Source organism: Pituophis catenifer, unplaced genomic scaffold, assembly GCF_029215685.1.
Source record: "Pituophis catenifer annectens isolate HBS135680 unplaced genomic scaffold, rPitCat1.0.hap2 SCAF_3, whole genome shotgun sequence".
Classification (NCBI taxonomy): Eukaryota; Metazoa; Chordata; class Lepidosauria; order Squamata; family Colubridae; genus Pituophis; species Pituophis catenifer.
The window spans coordinates 52,920,766-52,941,177 of NW_027256883.1; the positions used below are offsets into that span (position 1 = coordinate 52,920,766).

Genomic DNA, 20,412 nt, shown 5'->3' on the forward strand with positions numbered 1-20,412 from the left:
GAAGATAATAATTTGGATATTTAAATGTTTTGCAACATAAAGTTTTTTTTTCCAAGAAAAAGGGTGTATTATCTTCAACTATGGTGATTAAAACCTCTCTTTTAATTTTGAGAAGATTTTATTCATTCTCAGTGAATTTCTTTTCCTAGATTTGCTGGCCCAAGCTCATCAAACTGGCTTTGTGCCTAAGACAGGACTAGAACTTACAGTCTCCTGGTTTCTAGCTTGGTGCCTTCACCAGGACACCAAAGTGTGTGGCTGGCAGTCTCGTGGTCTTTTTTTTTGGCATGTCACTCAAGAAAGACATAATCTTTCCATTTTGGTGAAAGGAATTGCTATTGTTAAAATAATAATAATTGTGCTTTTGTGTTTACAGTGCAGGTGCTGGCAGAACTGGATGTTTTATTGTCATTGACATTATGTTAGACATGGCAGAAAGAGAAGGAGTTGTAGATATATTCAACTGTGTCAGAGAACTTCGATCTCGAAGAGTTAACATGGTGCAAACAGAGGTATTCTAAGCATGCTCTCGTTTTCAGTTGCCGCATTGGATAGAATGAAAATGCCTCTTGTTTTGTCACATATTGAAATTTAAATGTCAGGTGCCCTGCAACTCTTTCGTGAGCTTCCTTACCCTGATTATCTGGATATTATGCTCAACAAAGTAGCAGTATATAGCCAACCTCAAAAAGCTAGACCAGATTGGACACAATATTTTGGGTTATATTAGTTTTTGCCTTTGGGTCGAGACCTCAAGTCCAGGCATTTTAAATTCTTATATTCTTAGACTTGTAATAAGAAAACAAACTGAACAGTTATAAAAATTTGGTTGGAATTATGCCAGATAGAATAAGTATGTGTTAGATTTGGCTATGGAAAATTGTTCCAACTGTCTGATATTTTTTCATTTCTCTAGGAACAATATGTATTCATACATGATGCAATACTGGAAGCCTGTCTATGTGGAGATACCTCGGTTCTAGCTTCACAAGTTAGATCAGTCTATTATGAAATGAATAAACTTGATCCTCAAACCAATTCGAGCCAGATCAAAGAAGAATTTAGGGTAAGTCAATGATTGAAGAACATTTCAAAAGCCAAATATTGCAAAATGACCTTTCATCGTAGGGCTAAAAAGCTTAATTTTTTTATATTACTCTATGAAGCATAAATTCTCTTCAAATTTAATTCTCTGGAAATCAATGTAACCCTGAAAACATATTCATTCTTGAGTAACTTTCTGTCAAATTCATTTTATCTTATTTTGGTAGACTCTAAACATGGTGACCCCAACCCTTCGGGTAGAAGATTGCAGCATAGCACTTTTACCCCGGAATCATGAGAAGAATCGGTGTATGGATGTTCTTCCTCCAGACAGATGTTTGCCTTTCCTTATCACAATAGATGGAGAAAGCAGTAATTACATTAATGCTGCACTGATGGATGTAAGCTCTTGTCTTGGTTTTCTTAGCTAAAAAGGTATCTGCCTGATATCAAAGAACCTGGAAAATTGCAAGAAGCTTGGCCCCATAAAGGGCTCAAATCTTTCAAATATGCTTTCCTGAGTTTATTTTAAAAATCTTAAACATTCCTATATGTTCAGTATAAGTTATATGACTGCTAAGGTATGAAAATATTTGTTGAGAAAGGATCATAGTCCAGCCAATTTCATATTGCATAAACTTTTTTTTAACAAGCATCATAAACAAGTTTCATATATTACATTGGTCATTGGGTAACAATACTTAGTTGACCTAAGTTGATCACAAAAAAGCTGAATAGAATCAAACCTCATCAGTACATGGATAAAAGAATAGGAAATACCAAAAGATGAAGAAGAAGAAGAAAAAGACTGAACTGGGAAGCCCAAAAAAAATCTAAAGAGAGGCAATGGCAAACCACATTTATATTGTTGCCAAGGACACATGCAGATGTGTCCTTAAAACCTCTTGGAATTGAAATTGGTTTGAAGGATAACCTTTATTGTGATAGTCCTGGACAGTTTACAGACTACCAGTGTTTCAGTTCATACAACAAACCAACCAAAACTTAATAAATAACAAAACAGATTCATGCAATATATGAATTTAATCAGTATGCCTCATATGTAATGTATGCATATTAACTGCGAAGAGTAACTCATTTTGCAACTAAGGCTACAAATATATACATTCTTGTTGGGGCTTATTTCAAAGTTTGTGTGTGTGTGCTTCTGTGTGTGTCTTTGGATGCATACACTATCATGTACACATATACTGACTTTACGGTAGCTAGTCAGCATAATAATATAGGGAGAAAATTTTAGTTTTCTTTTTCATTTTCATAGTAATGAATAGAAGAGGAAAAAAGCCTGCTGGCGTAGATAATACACAGGCCATTACTTCAGTCAATTGATTCTTTTCTAACTGAATGAACATTTGCTAAGGATACTTTTACCGCTATCCACATTAAATGCAGATATGGAAGTTTTAATACATTTACATCTCTTAAGTAAAAGGACACTTAAATATGTTTTACACTCTTTAGAGATTTGTTGAATATCTCTGACATTTTAGAACAGCAGTAATTAAGGCTGTCACACATGTATACACACATGTCAAAATGCAGACTTCATAAAAGAACAAAGACATTCTCAAGAAAGCAATATTTTCTGATACGACTACTAGTTTAACAGTTAGCACATATCATTTATAATAAAGATACGTGGAAAGGGGGTATGCTCAAAATGTGGCAGTATCACATTAACAATTATGCTAGTGATTGATGTTGCCTACAGTATCCAACAAATATTGTACATTATATATATTGCATTATATATATTGCCTGCAATAGCCACTTTTACTGAATCCTTCAACCTGCTACCCTACAGTCATAGACCTTAAGACACACAGCTGTTGGATACATTACGCTGTTGAGTCTGCCATGTTACTTTGTATGGCCTGAGGTGTACTATTTGACCACTCCTGGGTGAAGAGGAAACAGCCATGAAATAAGGCTGATATCTCTAGCCTGGCTCCCTTTCACCCAGGAGTTGTCAAATAGTACACCTCAGGCCATACAAAGTAACATGGCAGACTCAACAGCGTAATTAAAACACTGCCACTTTTTTATATATTAAAAATGAGCAAGTGTGATCACAGCTGCCATCTTGGTGGTTATTTTAACCCATAGCCTTAATACCTACCCTTTATCTATTCCTAAATTAAGCCTTGCTTCCCATTCCTTGTCCCTTGTGTTCGATGGCATTCTGCTAATATACACATGTCAGCAGGGACAGGAACCTCTGGTTCAGCTTTAAGGCTATATCTGTATAATTTCACTATCTCCAAGTTCCGTTGGAAGACTGGTATTTAAAAGCAATTCTGTTCCGAGTCTGAACAGCTGTAAGTGCTTCCATGCCAGTTCATTAGAAGCTTTTTCTTCTGTTTCCATAACTAATAGAATATCATTTTTTGAAGAAAATATTATTAGTATTCATTTTTTCTTATATTTACTTTCTTACTGTAGCTTTAATCCTCCATTAAAATAACCTTCTTATTTTTCAGAGTTATAAACAGCCTTCAGCTTTTATAGTCACTCAGCATCCTTTACCAAATACTGTCAAAGATTTCTGGAGACTGGTTCTTGACTACCATTGCACATCAATAGTGATGCTGAATGATGTGGATCCAGCACAAGTAAGTCAAATATATAAATTTAGTGAAATTACTTGCTTCATACGTAATGTCTCCTTCATGTTGAGTTTGACTTTTAAGAGATTTCTCTTGATAAAACAGGATAGAAGTAGCTTTCCATTAACTGCTTCCAAGGTGTTCTTTTCCAGCTTCCCAGTGCAGTTTACAGTCCTGGAAATCTCCAAAAAGTCATCGATATGTTCTTCACTGATTACAGAAAGACCTTTGGTTATGTAGACCAGGGGTGTCAAACTCTATTTCATTGAGGGCTGCATCAGGGTTGTGTTGACCTCAGGGGGCCATGGTGGGCATGGCCAGCTTGACATCACTCATGTCAGGGACATCTGTGGTGGGACTGAGTTCTCTGCTAGCGAAAACCAGCTCCCAAGCTCCATTTTTACTGGCAGAAGCACTGTGGGCTGGTGCTTCGCTGTTTCCAGGGTGGCCCATGGACCAGATCTAAGCACCCCGTGGGCCAAATCTGGTCCACAGGCCTTGAGTTTGACAACCCTGATGTAGAACATATCAAGCTGTGGGAACTCTTTGGGAAAATGGGAATCCCAGAACATACTACACTGTTTCCCTGAAAATAAGACATCCTCTGATTATAAGCCCAATCGGGCTTTTGCGTGCATGCACTAAAATAAGCATCCCCCTGAAAATAAGACCTCCCTGAAAATTTATTTATTTATTATTTATTTATTTATTATTTAAATTTTTATACCACCCTTCTCCCGAAGGACTCAGGGCGGTGCACAGCCAACACTAAAACACACATATACAAAAAATTTAAAAGCAATTTAAAATATATTAAATAATTTGGCCCCAGTCTTATTAAAAAAAAAAAAAACTAAAACAACTATTAAAATTCATGTTTAGGCCAGCCCAGCTTGTTGAAACAATAAGGTCTTGAGGGCACGGCGAAAGGCACGTAGGTCAGGGATCATCCGTATCTCCAGGGGCAAGTCATTCCAGAGGGCATGTGCCCCCACAGAGAAGGTTCTCCCCCTGGGGGTCGCCAGTCAACATTGTTTGACCGACGGCACCCTGAGGAGTCCCTCTCTGTGGGAACATATTGGCCGGTGGGAGGGTATCGGTAGCAGAAGGTGACCTTGTAAGTACCCAGGTGCTAAGCCATGGAGCGCTTTAAAGATGGTAACCAACACCTTGAATCACCCCCGGAAGATAAAATATTTAAACACAGAGGTGGAAATCAGATAAGACAGCAAGAGGAGCCCCATCTTGCTCCATGTGCCCAAAATAATAACACCTCCCCAAAAATAAGATCAAGCACTTATTTCGGAGTTCAAAAAAATATAAGACAGGATCTCATTTTCGGGGAAACACGGTATTTTTAATATCTGAAAGTGCAAATATTTGCAATATTTAACAATATAACTTGACTAACAATATAAATCAAGGAGTACATGAGAGCTTTGCACTGAGATTAAATATAAAAAAGAGTCAACTAATCACAACAGTTACAGCAGCCAAACTTAGAACTGACAATGAAGTGATAGATGGCTTTTGCCTTTTAGGTTCAATTATCAACAGTAAAGGAACTGGGAGTCGTGAAATATTTTGTAGACTAGCACTTAGTAGAGTAGCTATAAAATTTTATTCTCAAGTGGGAATATGAATCCTCGGTTTACTAGTCCAAATCAACCATTATTTACTCTGCCGCATAGATGCAAGATCTATTTTTGTGATGCTGAAATCGTGCTCTTTATAATTGCTTCTTTCTTTCAGGAAAAGAAATGAGAATCTCTGACTGTCAGCCCCTTTCTTTAATAGGAGCAGTGCCATTAATTGCAGATCCTCATGGGGACATTTTCCTGGGGATGCTGGATGTCAGTTTAAGAAAATGCACTAGCTTATGCTACTGGGCAAGAGACAATTATGTCTCCAGACAAAGTGTTACATAGATGGTGACTTGTCATCAGTGTTGCTCATTTTAGAACTAAAATGGCGCTGGCATGACTTCCTGAAATGCCACACTTCCTTTGAGCCTTAGATATGTTACTTTGCTGTGTTCTTCCTGTCTCTTTCCAGCTGAAGTGGCACCTACATCAAAAGTAGTCAGTCAGTTCCTGGAAACTTAAAGATGAAACTCTCTTACAAATACTGCTGGAGTTGAAAATTGGGTGCCCATACTAAAGTAAAACTGCCCTGTTTTTCTAAAATTTCTGACTTTAGTATTTATTTATACTAAATTATTTATACTAAATTATTTATTGTACTGCTTAATGAAATGCTTTTGTTGAAGAGAAGAACATATAACAGCCTGCATCTGCTCTAGTGTATGCTATATTTATCATAAATAAGGGGAAATAGTTTTCTTAACATTTGAAATATTTTTGTCATTATTGTTTTAAAGTTCACAAGTAACACCCCTTCTGCAAGTAATTATAAATTTCAGGCATTCACTTGCATATTTTTGTATCCCAAACACACTCACTGGTCTCCAGAGAAATGCATGAAAGGCAAAAGATCTTGTGTGCTGTTATTTTCAGAATGAACAAGGAAAGACTTGTAGAATCAAACTTTTTAGTTGCTACTAAAAAGTGCATTTGACTTCTCAGCCATGTTTTGAATATTCAAAAGCAGGAAAACTTTTAAACTTTCCATTGGTCTTCCTTCGCTATCTTTTAAAACTTTGGAGGCCTGCTATCTGTTGGCAACTAAACCTGATTTCCTACTCTAATGTCTGTTCCAAAATTTTAATTAGGGTACATAGGGTGAAGTGAGAAAAGAAAACACACTTTGTTCAAATATTTTTTTTTACACAACTGATATTACCTTGTTGTTGTTTGAGTATACTTCTTCTGAAGAAATGATTGTCCTTTATCTTTCCATAAAACATCCATAAAGTAACACACAATTATTCGTGTGATTGGTAACTTCAAACCCTCCTTGCTCATAATTGTTTACAGCCTTTGGCGGGGAAAAGTAGTTCTGGTGTACAAATTGAAGGAAGGTATTCCATGTGGGCCACAGCACTGAAACATTTTTTGGGTTGGCCAAATAGATTCCTAGAATGTAGGGTTTGAAAGATCACCTTGTCTAATGCAGGAAACCATGGCTACTGCATTGCCAACAGATGGCCATGAAGCCTCTGTTTAAAAGCCTTCAATTTAAAACAGCTGACTTCTCCCAAGGTAGTCTGTATTATTGTTGAACAATTCTTACCATTAGGGGAATAAAAGAGAAGTCCATAGAAAATCTACTTCTTTGTATTTAAACTTGTTATGTCTTACCTTGTCCTGTGAAATAACTCTGAACTATTCCTTCTTGTCTTCTTACATGACAGCCCTTTAAAAACAGCTGTCAGGTTTCCCTGTAGTCTTCCTTAAACATACCCAGTGCTTCCAACCTTTCCTCGTAATTTTTCCATCCAGGCCACTTATCATTTTGATTACTCTCTTCTGGACGTGGTCTAGTTTATCAACATCCTTTCAAAAACATGATACCTAAAACAGGACACAATATTTAAGGTGTGATTCCAATACAGCATTAGAGAAGAACAATGACTTCTTCTTGACACTCTACCTATGTTGCTACAGCGAAGGATAACTTTTTTTTGCCAATGCATAATGCTATTGGTGCATATGTAGCTTATGAACAAGTATGATACTTTTTCACATGTAGTTTTGTTCAGTATGTCCTCTTCCTGTTCTATTCTCATGCTTTTGGCTTTTCCTACTCAAATATAAGACTTTACATTTGTTGTATCATCTTGCTGATTTCTGCCTATTGTTTCAACTTGTCAGTGTCCTCTTGAATTTTGATAGTCCTACAAACTGTTTGATAACCTTCTAGCTTTGTGTCATCCGGAAATGTTAAAAATCTCATTTTCTAATCCCTCAGCCAAACCATTTCAAACCATTCGCTTGAATTAAGCGAAACAGCACAGGGCTAGAATAACGCCCTGTACACTATGTGACACTCCTTTTTAGTACTTTTTAACATATTTATAATTGACCTGGAATCAGGTGTGACTAGTGGAATAGCTATGTTGCCGATGACAGTAAATTGTTCAAACTGGTAGAAACAATAAGAATCTGTCAAGAACTCCAAAGGATTCTTTTAGGGGTAAAAGGTAAAGGTTCTCCCACACATGCATGCTAGTCGTTTCCAGCTCTAGAAATGGTACTCATCTCCGTTTCTAAGCCGAAAAGCCAGCGCTGTCCGAAGATGTCTCCATGGTCATGTGGCCGGCATGACTAAACACTGAAGACGCATGGAGCATTGTTACCTTCCTGCCAAAGTGGTCCCTATTTTTCTACTTGCATTTTTTTACGTGCTTTCACGTAAACTGCTAGGTTGGCAGAAGCTGGGACAAGTAACGGGAGCTCACTCCATTATGCGGCGCTAGGGATTTGAACTGCTGACCTTCTGATTGACAATCTCAGTGTCTTAGCCACTGATCCACCACATCCCTTAATCTTTTAGGGGAGTAGATGTCAAAATGGCAGATTAAATGTAAGCAAGTATATAGTGATGCACATTGGAGCCAAAAATTTTGACTACTGACACAAAGTAATGGAATCAGAGCTAAATAAAGAACGAGATTTTGGAGTAAGGGTAAATTCAATGAACTTCTCAACATAGTTTGCATCCATTATAAAAAAACAGGCTTAATTGCATGTAGGGATAATAAGAAATGGAATTGAAACTAGGGATGATAATATATTGTGTGTAGTTCTGACAATCGTACCTCAAAAGGGCTACAGTAGACCTGGAGAAGGTTCAGAGGAAGGCAGCTAAGATGATGAAGCGGCTAGAACAGTTTCCATATGAGGAAAGATTGTGATATTTGGGACTCTTTAATCTAGAAAGGAGGCAAACAAGTGGAGACATGATTGAGGTATGTAAAATTATGCAAGCAATTCTTTTCAGAAAGTTTGCATAGTATTAAAATGTTTAAAACCCAACTACTTTAATTTTCAAGTATCATTTTTACAAATGTTCTCCATGCAGCTGAAAGCTACTTTTCCCATATTTGATGGCTTTTCAATTTTCTTCCTATTACTAGCTTGAAAATAGAAGAGCGTAGTTTGCATTATGTTTTAAAATACCAATATGACTTCTGTATTGTGATACTAGCAGACCATGCACATGAAAGAAACTACAAGGTTTCTTTCATGTGCATGGTTTCTAAATTTTGCCAAGAAATATTCCATATTTAAAAAAGGGTTGTTCCTACCTGGAGCAAGTCAATTTTGATTATTCCAATATATTTCATATGGCAATACCTTTGAAGAGTATCCAGAAATTGTAGTGGGTGACAAATTCATCAGTTACATTTCTGTTCAATGTAAAATACTGGAATTATTTTATGCTGATATCACAAGACGTGTGCTGCTTGTTAATTGCTGCTCCGGCAGTATTTAAGATGTTGTTACTGACATTTAAAGGCCAAAATGGCTAAGGTCTACATCTTCTGATGCAAACTTCCTCAAGCATTAGAGTCTGAAAATGTCCCCAGTCTGTCCAGCATGAAATAGAGGGCATTTTCCTGTTAGTCCCAGGGTGGGGAGTGCATTCTCTCAGGAAATGCAGTTAACGCACCTTCTCTTTTACTCCAGGGCATCAGCCACAATATGCATTTTTCACCAGGTTTTTAATTGTTACTTGTTGTTTTCAAGATTTTAAAGTAACTTCTTTCCTTTTTTATTTTTGTAGCACTCATTATATCGATTGCTAGGCTTACATGTCCAAATGAATAGAGAGGCAGGATATAAATTAAATCCCAAATACAATCCTTCAGTGGTTCTCTGGGTTTGTTTTGTTTTGCTTGGCCTTAACTGTCTGACTGAACCCATTTGTAAATTGATGTCTGGAATATTGAAAAGTGAAGATTCAGGACGGATTAAGAAGGACTCAGCCTACATAATATTATCTGCTATTTAAATGGTCCAGAGTATCTCTTTGATCCCCTGTGATTACTACACTACACTACACAGTATACTATTGGAACAAATTGTCAAAGTGGAAAAGGAGATATTTATATATATGGAAGGCAACTAAGGTTTTGGTGATATCCAGTACTGTTGAGATTAAAGAAAAATGTTACCTTGAGAAATGAAAAACAGATGTATTTCACACCCATGATAAGTAGCAAAGGAAGGATTTTTTTGGGGTGTTATTCCCAGAGAAACTGAATATTTTCCACAGAGAATTCCTTGCATGTGTTTCCCAGTTCTTTTTTTGAAAGAAGTTGAAAGTTCTGTTCCATCAAACATTTGGAAATAGTTTGAAAATAATTGTTCTTTCCATTTAGCCTTAAATTGTAATTATTAATAGTTAAATTCAATTTATTTATATTTTTATTTTCTGAATAACCTTCTAACCATTTTTGTTAAAACAACCCTGTTAATAAGTAAATAAAAGTAAAATTATAAACACTGTGTCCTCTATAAAAGTTTTCTCCTGCAATGTATGTATTTGTATTTGTATATACAAGAAGTGTACTACAAACTTCACTGGAGTCTATGTACATTATATTCTTAGAGGCTGAAAATTGTTTCTGCATTTTTCTTTCTAAAAAGATATAATTGCAAAATACATTAAACAGCATAAGCATTTAAAATGTTGGTCTTTTCTTGAAGGTTTGCAAAGTTTAATCGATATATAAACATATATACAAGCATTATACCCATTTATCTTTGGAAATAATCTTATTTTTCAGATAGTTAAAAAGAAGTGACATCCTTTCGTGTAGATAAAGCTTTCTGTGATCTTTGGAGCTCAAATGGGCAATAAAAAAATCACTGGAGTATATGGAACCATGCTAAATAATACAATTACACATGAATTAATCTCTTTCTTCTACAGTTATGTCCACAATATTGGCCTGAAAATGGTGTTCATCGACATGGTCCTATTCAAGTAGAGTTTGTTTCTGCTGATTTAGAAGAAGATATAATCAGTCGAATATTCCGAATTTATAATGCATCAAGAGTAAGGATCTTATTTACTTAATTTGCTTATTTTTCTTATGAGGGATAGAAATATAGTTTGGGTTCATATTTTAGGGAATCCAAATTTAATTGATGATTTATTTTAATGTTTATTATTTGATGGAAGCATGTTCATAAAATATTTCATGTGTAATGTAGACTATGTAATATTCTATAATTAGAACCATCCTAGAAGCTTCAGTTGGAACAAAAGTGTTGCCAGGATTTGGATGAATTTAGAAAATCTAGACCATATCTGATCAGTGTTAAACTGCCTAATAAAAACATACAAGAATGAAGAACACTCAATGAGCAACTTTGCCAGGTCTTTTACTTACTTCTTTAATTATTTTCCAAAATTAAGGATACATACATTTATATTTTCAACATTTTCGAACATTAATTACAAACTAAACAAATCAATAACCCTGAAGACTTTTTTTTTCAAATCACAAGTATCTGTCAATAGAATTGAGAAATTGGAAAACATGTTTTTTCTGTTTTCTTCCCTTTGTAATAAATTAGTAGAAATTTTCAACATATAAGTACAGTTTTCCAAAGATGCCAAGGAAGGGAGAGTTATTCTGAACGAATTGGTTTGTATTTAGCATATTAACAATCAGTCATCAGAATGAAAGTTCATTTCAGAAATTTGACAATGACAAGCATATTAAAAGAGCAACACTGTTGGAATTATATTGCAAATTTCAGCTTGGTAGTCTGTGATTGCTATAATATTAATCATATATTTGGCTCTTGCAGCTGGTACCATTGTTTCTTCAGCATATCTGTATTTTCAGCTATTTAAAATATCATCTTAAATCTGAGATTGAAAGTCATAACTTTGAAATGTAAATTTCTTTAGAACATTGTAAGGCGCAATCTTCTATAACAATGTAAGGTTGTAAGGCGTATATTATTTGAACTCAGAATAAATAATGCTGTCTTTTTTTCTTCACCTGTTGGTTGGGTCCCCACAGCCCCAGGATGGCTACCGAATGGTACAGCAATTTCAGTTCCTGGGATGGCCTATGTACAGAGACACACCCGTATCTAAACGGTCTTTTTTGAAACTCATACGCCAAGTGGACAAGTGGCAGGAAGAATACAATGGAGGAGAAGGCCGTACAGTTGTCCATTGCTTGTAAGTGACTAAAACTCTTAAGGTGATCAATAACAGTGACTCTTATGAAGCTGTTGTTTAGAATTTGAATTAGATTTTAATTTAATTCAAATACTACAACTCTGTAAAGTCAGAGCTGTAATTGTCCATAGTACAGATGGGGCTTATAGGATTGGGGTGGGGAGAGTTACAGAGCAGATAGCTTGCCCAAACTTACCTAGTAAAAGTATTGCAAAAGCAATATTTAGACTGGAGAGTTCCTAATTTACAGCCCCAGAGCAATTTAACAAACTCATAGACAATCCGTTTGTCAATAATTGTTCAATAGAGGTAATAAATCTCTGAGTACTGCCACCCTGAGAACTAAATCAGAGAGGACTGTGGTCTTTCTGCTCTTTTTATATGTTTCCCAGAGGTAACATTATTAACATTGCTTGATGCAAAATGGTGGATTTCACCTGGCTCCTTTGTAAGGAAGAGGATACCATTTCTGCCACTGTTTCATCCCATCTTCTTCCTGCTGCATCATTTTGTATACTGTTTGTACTGCATGGGAAGGGAGGCTCAGAAGGATTGGCTGGAAGGTAACTCAGGATATCATGAAATTGGAAGGACCACTAGAATCATATCATCCATTTTCTGCAAAGTGTAGAAAAAGCAATTAAACTATCCCTGAGACATGGATAAAGATAGAATTCCAGTAATAAATAATTGGAATTCAGGAAGATTTGGATTGCGATAGTGTAATCGCAAAGAAAATAATATAATCAGCTTTTGCAAAGAGAATTCTTTATTTATTGCCAAATCTGTTTCAAACAACATAAATACAGAGTCTACGTATGGACATTACTGGATGCACCACACTGCAATCAAACTGACAACATAATAGGAAATGGAAGAATGAGAAGTGCAATCTATTGAGCCTGGTGGAAGAGACCATGATTTATTGATGTCAAATATATAGGCTAAACCTAAGAGAATGAAACTGACTGGGTTAACAAGATTTGATGTGGGCAGTATGCAGTAAGAATATAAGATCAATGTAAGGAACAGATTCAGACGATGAATCAATTATGCACTAGAGAATCTTAAGGAGCTGTACCAAGAAATGTGACATTGTAAAATTGAAGTAAAAACAATCTAAAAATCTCAAAGATGAGAAGATCCGAAGAGCTTTCAGAGCATTAATAGGGACTTCTAGGTCTAGTAAGAAAGGACAAAAAAAATACCTTATTTGAGAATGTCAACAAAAAGACAAAAACAATTTTAAAATGTTTTTTTTGTTATTGTTGTTGTTGTTCAGAAAAATAATAGAAAAACTTACAGTGGAATTAGAAACGCTCAGAAGTAATCAGGGAGGAGATCTAATAGACACAAATGAGATTAAAGGAAGATAGAAAGATTATGGTAGATGCTAGTCAAGATGAACCAAAAGCTTTAACTCTTTGCTACCATCTAGTGGTCAGGCAAGCAATAGGTTGGTAATTCTTGGTGAAAAATAAGTGGGGGGAAATACTGTACTGAATGGAGAACCTGAAGCATACGAGCATCACAGAATCAGTGTTCTGTATGATGATAGAACATCGCTTTTTCCATAGCTAGCAATATTGGATTGGAATTTCAGGTGGAAAAAATACCAGTTTTTGTCCTTGCAGTGTCATTTGGTAGCACTAAATGGACATCAACACAGTTAACAGATGCAAACAAGATTGTTTAGCTGACATCTGATTAATTGTAGATGAGTGAAGGTGATAGATAATTTGGTTTTTCTTGGGCTTAAGAATAAAGGAGGAAAGTATGTTAGAGGAATAAAAAAGGAGATCAATCTTAAGGAGAAAGGCTGTGACAAACAGACAAGATCATGCAGGATAAGGACATTTCTGTGACAACAAAGTTCAGAACTATTAAAGTTAAAACGATCTTTTGGGCAAGGAGGAATTCATCTACTTTGGGGATGTGATAGAAATGGACAAAGGACTAGAAAAAAAATGACTACATTTGGCCAGTTGAGAAATGAAGAAGAAAATAATAAATAAGAGGGATTGTTGTTAGTTGCGAAGCTTTGTCCAACCCATCGCAACCCCATGGACAACGTTCCTCCAGGCCTTTCTGTTCTCTACCATCCCCCAGAGTCCATTTAAGATCATGCCGACTACTTCAGTGACTCCAGCCAGCCAGATAGGCCAAGATTAAAAGAATTTCCTTGGAAGAATCATGGTTGTTGCTAAGGATAAATCAAGGTAGAGAATACTTTTGTTTGCCTGTGCAGCTACCAGGAATTGACCCTAACAAAAAAAAAAAATGCCTGGGTACAAAAAAACAGACACATAATGGAAAATTATGTAGTGATATATTGTGTAGTTTGGACCACCACTTATAAAACCATTTTCCATGACAACCAGACTATGGCTGAACTGCAATATTTCAACTGCTCTTCTTTATAGTCTTCCTCATTTCTTCCTAACCTTAGTGTAAGATAAGTCAGAATAAATGCTATTTTTTTTGTATGTTTTGTTAACCCACCCATTTGATTTTTGAGGGTAATCATTGTGAGAACCTAACCAATTGTGGATTATTCAATAAATGGTGGTCAAACCATGGCTTAGCATGATATGTTAATTTATATATTTCTTCACTTTCTTTGTGTTTCTCCATTTTTCTCTCTGTCACATTCATATACATACAGTCAGACTATAGTCTTTCTGACTGAAATTATTAAAAATTAGCTACTACCTAGATTTTGTTAAAGTTACCCCTCTTTTCAGCTGATCATGGTCCAGTAGTTTTCTCACGCTGTTTTCTAGTTTTCTCACCTGTTGGAAAAAAAATATAATGTTTTATTTTGGGAGGTTTAGCTCATTAATGCTTTGAGATGCACATCTGGGAGGTCTTTTTCAAATGCAAATTGGTATTATCTCTCTTGATTACTCATGATATTAAATGGTTGTACTACCTCTCGTGTATGTGCACACATGTATGGCACTTTGAGGTAGCATAGGAAGGTAGAAAAAACTTCTAACATAATCCTTTTAAATGACTTTAGTTTAATTAGATGCTGAAAGAATGGCACAATATTATCCAGTATTTTGGCAGCAGGGAGCATTCTTTTCATGCTGTCTGGATGTGACAGATGTGCCATATTGTAGTTCCTTTGAAAATCAACCATTTGTGAATGTTGTCTTTAAAGAGTTGCAAGCTAACTAGTCTGCACTCTGGTAATTATTAAGGTTTATTATTTTCAATGAAGTGCTGTCTAAAGGATGCTGATTAGAATAGCTGTAGAAATAACAGGGTTTCTAGAACGAGAACGAATCTCTAGAAAACTAAAAATAACTAAAGATAAAGCATTATAAATGCTGAATTTAATCATGCATCTAAACTCATGCAACATATATTTGCAATAAACTGCTTTGGGTTCTGATATTCTAGGAATAGATACAGTTTCTCCAGTCGAATATATAGTATAAATTATTAGTATATATAAAACTGGTGGGGAATGGAAGGATTTATATTCTTTGCAGTTATCGGGTCATTAGCACTCTGAAGATTGGTCTTTCTCAGAGAATTGTTGAAGCCACTTGGTGGTTTATCTGTATCCTCAGAATCATCTGAATTAGAGTGTAAATGGATGTAGAACCTTCTAGGGACTGTTGAAAGGACTGCATTGTAAACATGAGATAGTTGCTGTCATATCTCTCCCTCTCTGGTGAGGGAGTGCTGTTCAATTTTAAAATAGATATGAATATATATCTAAGGATACATATATATAAAGCCCAATGTTCAAGTTATTAAGATCCTTCTGAATTTTGAGTCTTATCTTCCAAAGTGTTGGCAATTCCCCCTAGCTTGTTGCTGACCTCAAATATTTTAAGTTCCCCATCTATCTCTCATCTAGATAATTTATGAAGATGTTGATGAGCACTGGGCTCAAGACAGAACCTTGAGGCACCCCACTGTATGCTTCCCTCCATGTAGACATAGTACATAGGACTACATGCTGAATATGGTTGGTCAGCCAACTTTGAATCCATCTGCACACTCGTTGCTCCTTCTGCTGCTAATGTACCCAAAACCATTTTAGATACATTAGCAACAGAAGGAGAAAAAACTGCAATCACGAAAATCAAAAAGGGACACTTAGACAATAAGGTTTGTCTGGTATGATCTGTTTTTAACAAACCCATGTTGGCTTCAAGTGATCCACTTTGTTCATTTCTAGGTGCTCTTCCACGGTTTTCCCAGGTATTGATATGAAGCTGATTGGTCTATAGTTTCCTGGATCTACTTTTTTCTCCATTCTTGAAGCTTGGAATCACACTAGCTCTTTTCCAGGAAGTAGATCCAGGAAACTAATCTGATAGGAAGGCTCCAGGGGCTCTGAAAGATTTTGTTCAGTGATTCCAAGGTCACATCTATCAGTTCCTTCAGTAGCATGGGATATAAATTGGCTGCTCCTGATAGATAAGTGATTTGAACTTATCTAAAATGGATAGGTGTTTTTTACCAATTTCTTATCTATTTTGATCTGCACTTCTATTCTGTCTCCCACAGTGCTGCTTTTGATAGGTTGTGTTGTTCTTTTTTCTCTTGCATGAAAACAGATGCAAAGAAGGAATTAAACAGTTCCCCTTTCTCCCTATGCCCATCATCTTCTTACCATCTCTTCCTATCAGTGGTCTGATCATTTTATTGACTTTCTTCTTGTTCCTTATATATTGAAAGAAGCTTTTTTATTATTTTTTTGGCATTTGTTGTAAGTCCTTTCTTCTATCCCTCTCACAGTTTGATCATAAAAATATGTTTTTCCATCAGATCTTGAATGGGAAAAAGAAGTTTAAAGGTATCATGTAAAGATCATAAACTTTTAAATGTCATCAGTCATTTAAAGTGTGTATAAAAACAAATTGATACCATTCACAATTGCTGTAGGAAAGGTGTAATATGTTCCTGATTTCAAGCTCCCTGTCATTTCCTCAACAACATATGAAGGTCCTTTAAAAGCCATAAAATAGCTTCCTGTAAGAGGGTGTTTCAAACATCTGGATGTCTAAGGCAGGTGTCGTCTTGGCCAGGTCTGACCAAATAATTATAGTAGTTCCACTTAGTTTAGAAAACAAGGGTATTTTTCTAAAATAATTATTTCTGATTAATTTAATAAAATATAATAATTTAATAAATAATGTAATAAAAATGGGGAACTCTCAAAAATCCCCAGTAGCAAATAGATAAAATATTGCAGATTTCAACATCAACACAGACATTCAAGATTGAAGTAAACCCTGATTTATTTTAATAAGGGTTTTTGAACAGTTGTCAATTTTATATATTCCAGTAGACCAAAACCAAACTGTTAACTGTTATATAAAGTTAATCATTAATTGTTATGAGGCCTTTTGAGAGTGTAAAGACCAAGATGCTAATCCATTCTCACCCATGGAAGATCAGTTGGAGACTTTAGGCTTGGTGAAGAAAAATAAGAAGCGGGAGTACTATATATATTGTTTTCAGCTCTTAAATGACAGATAGAATACAAATCAAACAAATTATATATCTTTATATCACCAATGCATTGGTTCAACTCAAGTTGTATTGTTAACACGATTCCTAATATAATTTTTAAATTAGCCTAACAAGAATGGATGAAGTAATTTTCTACTTCAGCCTAAAAGCTGGGAAGATGAGAATTCTAAAATCCCAAAGGCTATAGCTAGACACATCATGAGCAATAAATATTTATTCTGTTTAGCCTATTATTGTACAGCAAATCCAGTCTGTGGGTGGACTATTTAGACAACATGAACACTCATTGGTTGTATATAATGAAATAAAATAAGCTTACTTTAGGAGGTGAAAAAAATCCTTAGGTACTGTAATAGCAAAATCTAAAAAATAATCAAGTCATTTTGCTGTTTTTCTTACAGAAATGGTGGTGGCCGCAGTGGGACATTTTGTGCAATCAGTATTGTTTGTGAAATGCTACAACACCAGAGGGCTATTGATGTATTCCATGCTGTGAAGACTCTGAGGAATAATAAGCCAAATATGGTGGACCTTCTGGTAGGAGTTCTTTAAACTGTACCACTAAGTAGAAAATTATTCCTGTTCTCATAAGGGATAGTGACATTTTTGTGATTTATGTGAAGTACTGTTCATAAAAGCAAACCTGTTGTTTCCTAAAGGGGATAATGAAATCACTTGACTTATAAAAGTATTTTTATGCTACTTCTTGAGTCTTGTTCAAGGTGTGTTAGACTTTTTGTGCAAATGTAACAACTTTAAACAGAACACCCTTATTAATTTTCTTTTCTGGCAGGGCAATCCAAAAGAAGAACAGACTTTGTATGGCAGAAATAATAGTCATGTAAAATGAAATGTCAGATTTTCAAATTATATATTTTATAAATAGCTTAATCTCCTAATATTTATCAAGACTGTTAATTTCAATTTGACATTTAGTGTATTGCATTTAATTATGGTTCTTCTATCTTGCAGAAAGATTAAAAGAGTTCAGAAACAAAGGGCCAGGAGCAATTATTTCCTTGTGTTATACTTTATGAAACTACTTGAAATGTAGAAAGGCTGAAAGGCCATTGGTGTTTTATGTATGTGCAAGTATGCACAAGCTTACATGACAATTCAGTATGTCAGGATACAGTCTATTTTATTCATCATTACAATAAGAAGTTGTGTTTGTCCTTTAGTCATAAAGAAATTCCACTGCCATTATTTGACAGTTTACTAAAAAGTCTCTTTATATAGTGAAATAAAGTATTTAGGTTATGCTGTATTTGTTATTTTCTTTCATTTCCTGCAAGGCACATTTTTTAATCTAAGTATTCCGCTTATGGTAGACTACATTGTATATCTCTATGATCTTATTACCAATGCACACGTGTTTTCCAGATTGATCAGAGTGGCCCTGTCTAATAGATTCAAAAGAAATCTACACAGAAAACTTTTTCATTAAATATTTGTAATTAATTCATTATACAGCTTGATTTTCTTTAACTCCTTCCTACAACTAAATTCCTCCCTTTTCTTGTTTTGACTCTTTAGGATCAGTATAAATTCTGCTATGAAGTGGCTTTGGAGTACTTGAATTCTGGCTGATACTGCAAGTAACATTGGGGGAGGCAAAATGTTTCACTAGCACAGTCCAAGCGAGTTGCTTCATGATATCTGTGTGTATGAGATGAGAACTTCTCAGTGTTACACTTTAATTGCTTTGTATTGGCTCTTTTTAAGAGCCCAAGAGAGTCTTTCCAAAAATGCTTGCACTGCCCATTTCCTACAGTATGGCTGTTGCTTGAGTCACAGTCCCACACCAACACACTCTGGGACTGGACACCACTATCATGCAAACCCATCGAAGAGCCTACTATACCTGCCTAGTCATCTGATCAATCCAAGAGCACAATTCTATTCTTAATGACAATGTTTGTACCTTTCTGTTGTACTATTTTTTTTTTGTTGCCAGTGATCCTTGTTATTGTTAAAGACTAGTGTACATTTTGTTCTGTGGAGAATGCTGCCTAGCATTTTGATACTGTATTTTAGTTATATTTGTATTGTATTTGTTCCTAATAAACAAAGCACTCGTAGCTTGAATTGAACTAAAAGCTACGCCCACAGACCACATTAATCTTGCTGACTTCAATTTTCTGTCCAACTTGTATTGTTTCAGAAGAAATGATTTGATATACATCCATTAAAAAAATGGAAAAAATACAGAAGGATCAGATTACTATATCCAAAGCTTTTCCCGTTTGTTTATATTGTAAATATTTTTTATTTCATCAAATTATTTATTCATTAAAAAGAAATCTTTTGTGAAGCACAATGACTGACAATCATTTTTATTAAATCTTGGAAATGCTTATTGTATTATATTGTAAACACTTGTTTATCCTGTCTGGATTTTCAGCTTAATAAATAAGTACATATTTTATAAAATCTGATTTAATATATAGCATCTTATGGCCTACATTTGCCTTCAGGAAAAGCTAAAGGTTTCCAAATTTTCTATTCAGTATAGCATACACTAAATAGAACTTCTGATTCTTATGTTTATAACTCAGCATTAGAGCAAATTCTTTGCATACACGAATCTCCCAAATTTATTCTGTGCTCTCCAATTACAGAACTTGATAGTGCTAGTTAGCTTGAAACTAAGAAAACTGGTTTAGAAAACAACTGATCATTCAGATTGACAGCAGTGGATAAAGCAAACCAACTTATTTTTTACTTCCTAGTGTTTTCCCACATGGATAGGGACCACTTCTCTCTCTCTCTCTCTCTCTCTTTTTTTTAGATCAACCGAGTGTTGATTTGATGGTTGTGACATTTATTGGCTGATTGGCTTGTTGCTCAAATCTGATGTGGGTTGAGAGAGAGAGTGCCTGTTCCAAAATCACCCAGCTGGCTTTCATGCATAAATCATGAAACCAGTTTCCTGGTTTCTAATCTGGTGCTTTAATCACCAAACCCAACTGGCTTTCTAAACTCTCTTCCATTTTTAATCCTTTGCCTTACCACAGTGTTCCTCCCCCTATTTTTTTTTAATTTTTTAATTTATTACTAAATGTATATATCACCTATCTTATTATCCAAAGCTGCTTAAAATATGAATGTTCAGGGCTGGCATTAGTTTTCA

General features: G+C 35.2%; 1 protein-coding gene across 3 annotated transcripts in view; it reads left to right on the plus strand.

Annotated features, from left to right (window-relative positions):
* PTPRM (protein tyrosine phosphatase receptor type M) overlaps positions 1–19,518 on the plus strand; it is a 480,156-nt gene extending 460,638 nt beyond the window's left edge. For all 3 annotated transcript variants that reach the window (XM_070940620.1, XM_070940621.1, XM_070940622.1), the window contains 8 exons: positions 377–512; positions 917–1,066; positions 1,272–1,445; positions 3,546–3,677; positions 10,512–10,637; positions 11,617–11,780; positions 17,681–17,816; positions 18,816–19,518. In XM_070940620.1, coding sequence (XP_070796721.1) covers positions 377–512; positions 917–1,066; positions 1,272–1,445; positions 3,546–3,677; positions 10,512–10,637; positions 11,617–11,780; positions 17,681–17,816; positions 18,816–18,869 — 1,072 coding nt within the window. In that variant the 3' untranslated portion in view covers positions 18,870–19,518. The remainder of the gene's footprint in view (positions 1–376; positions 513–916; positions 1,067–1,271; positions 1,446–3,545; positions 3,678–10,511; positions 10,638–11,616; positions 11,781–17,680; positions 17,817–18,815) is intronic.
* The last annotated feature ends 894 nt before the right edge of the window (positions 19,519–20,412 follow it).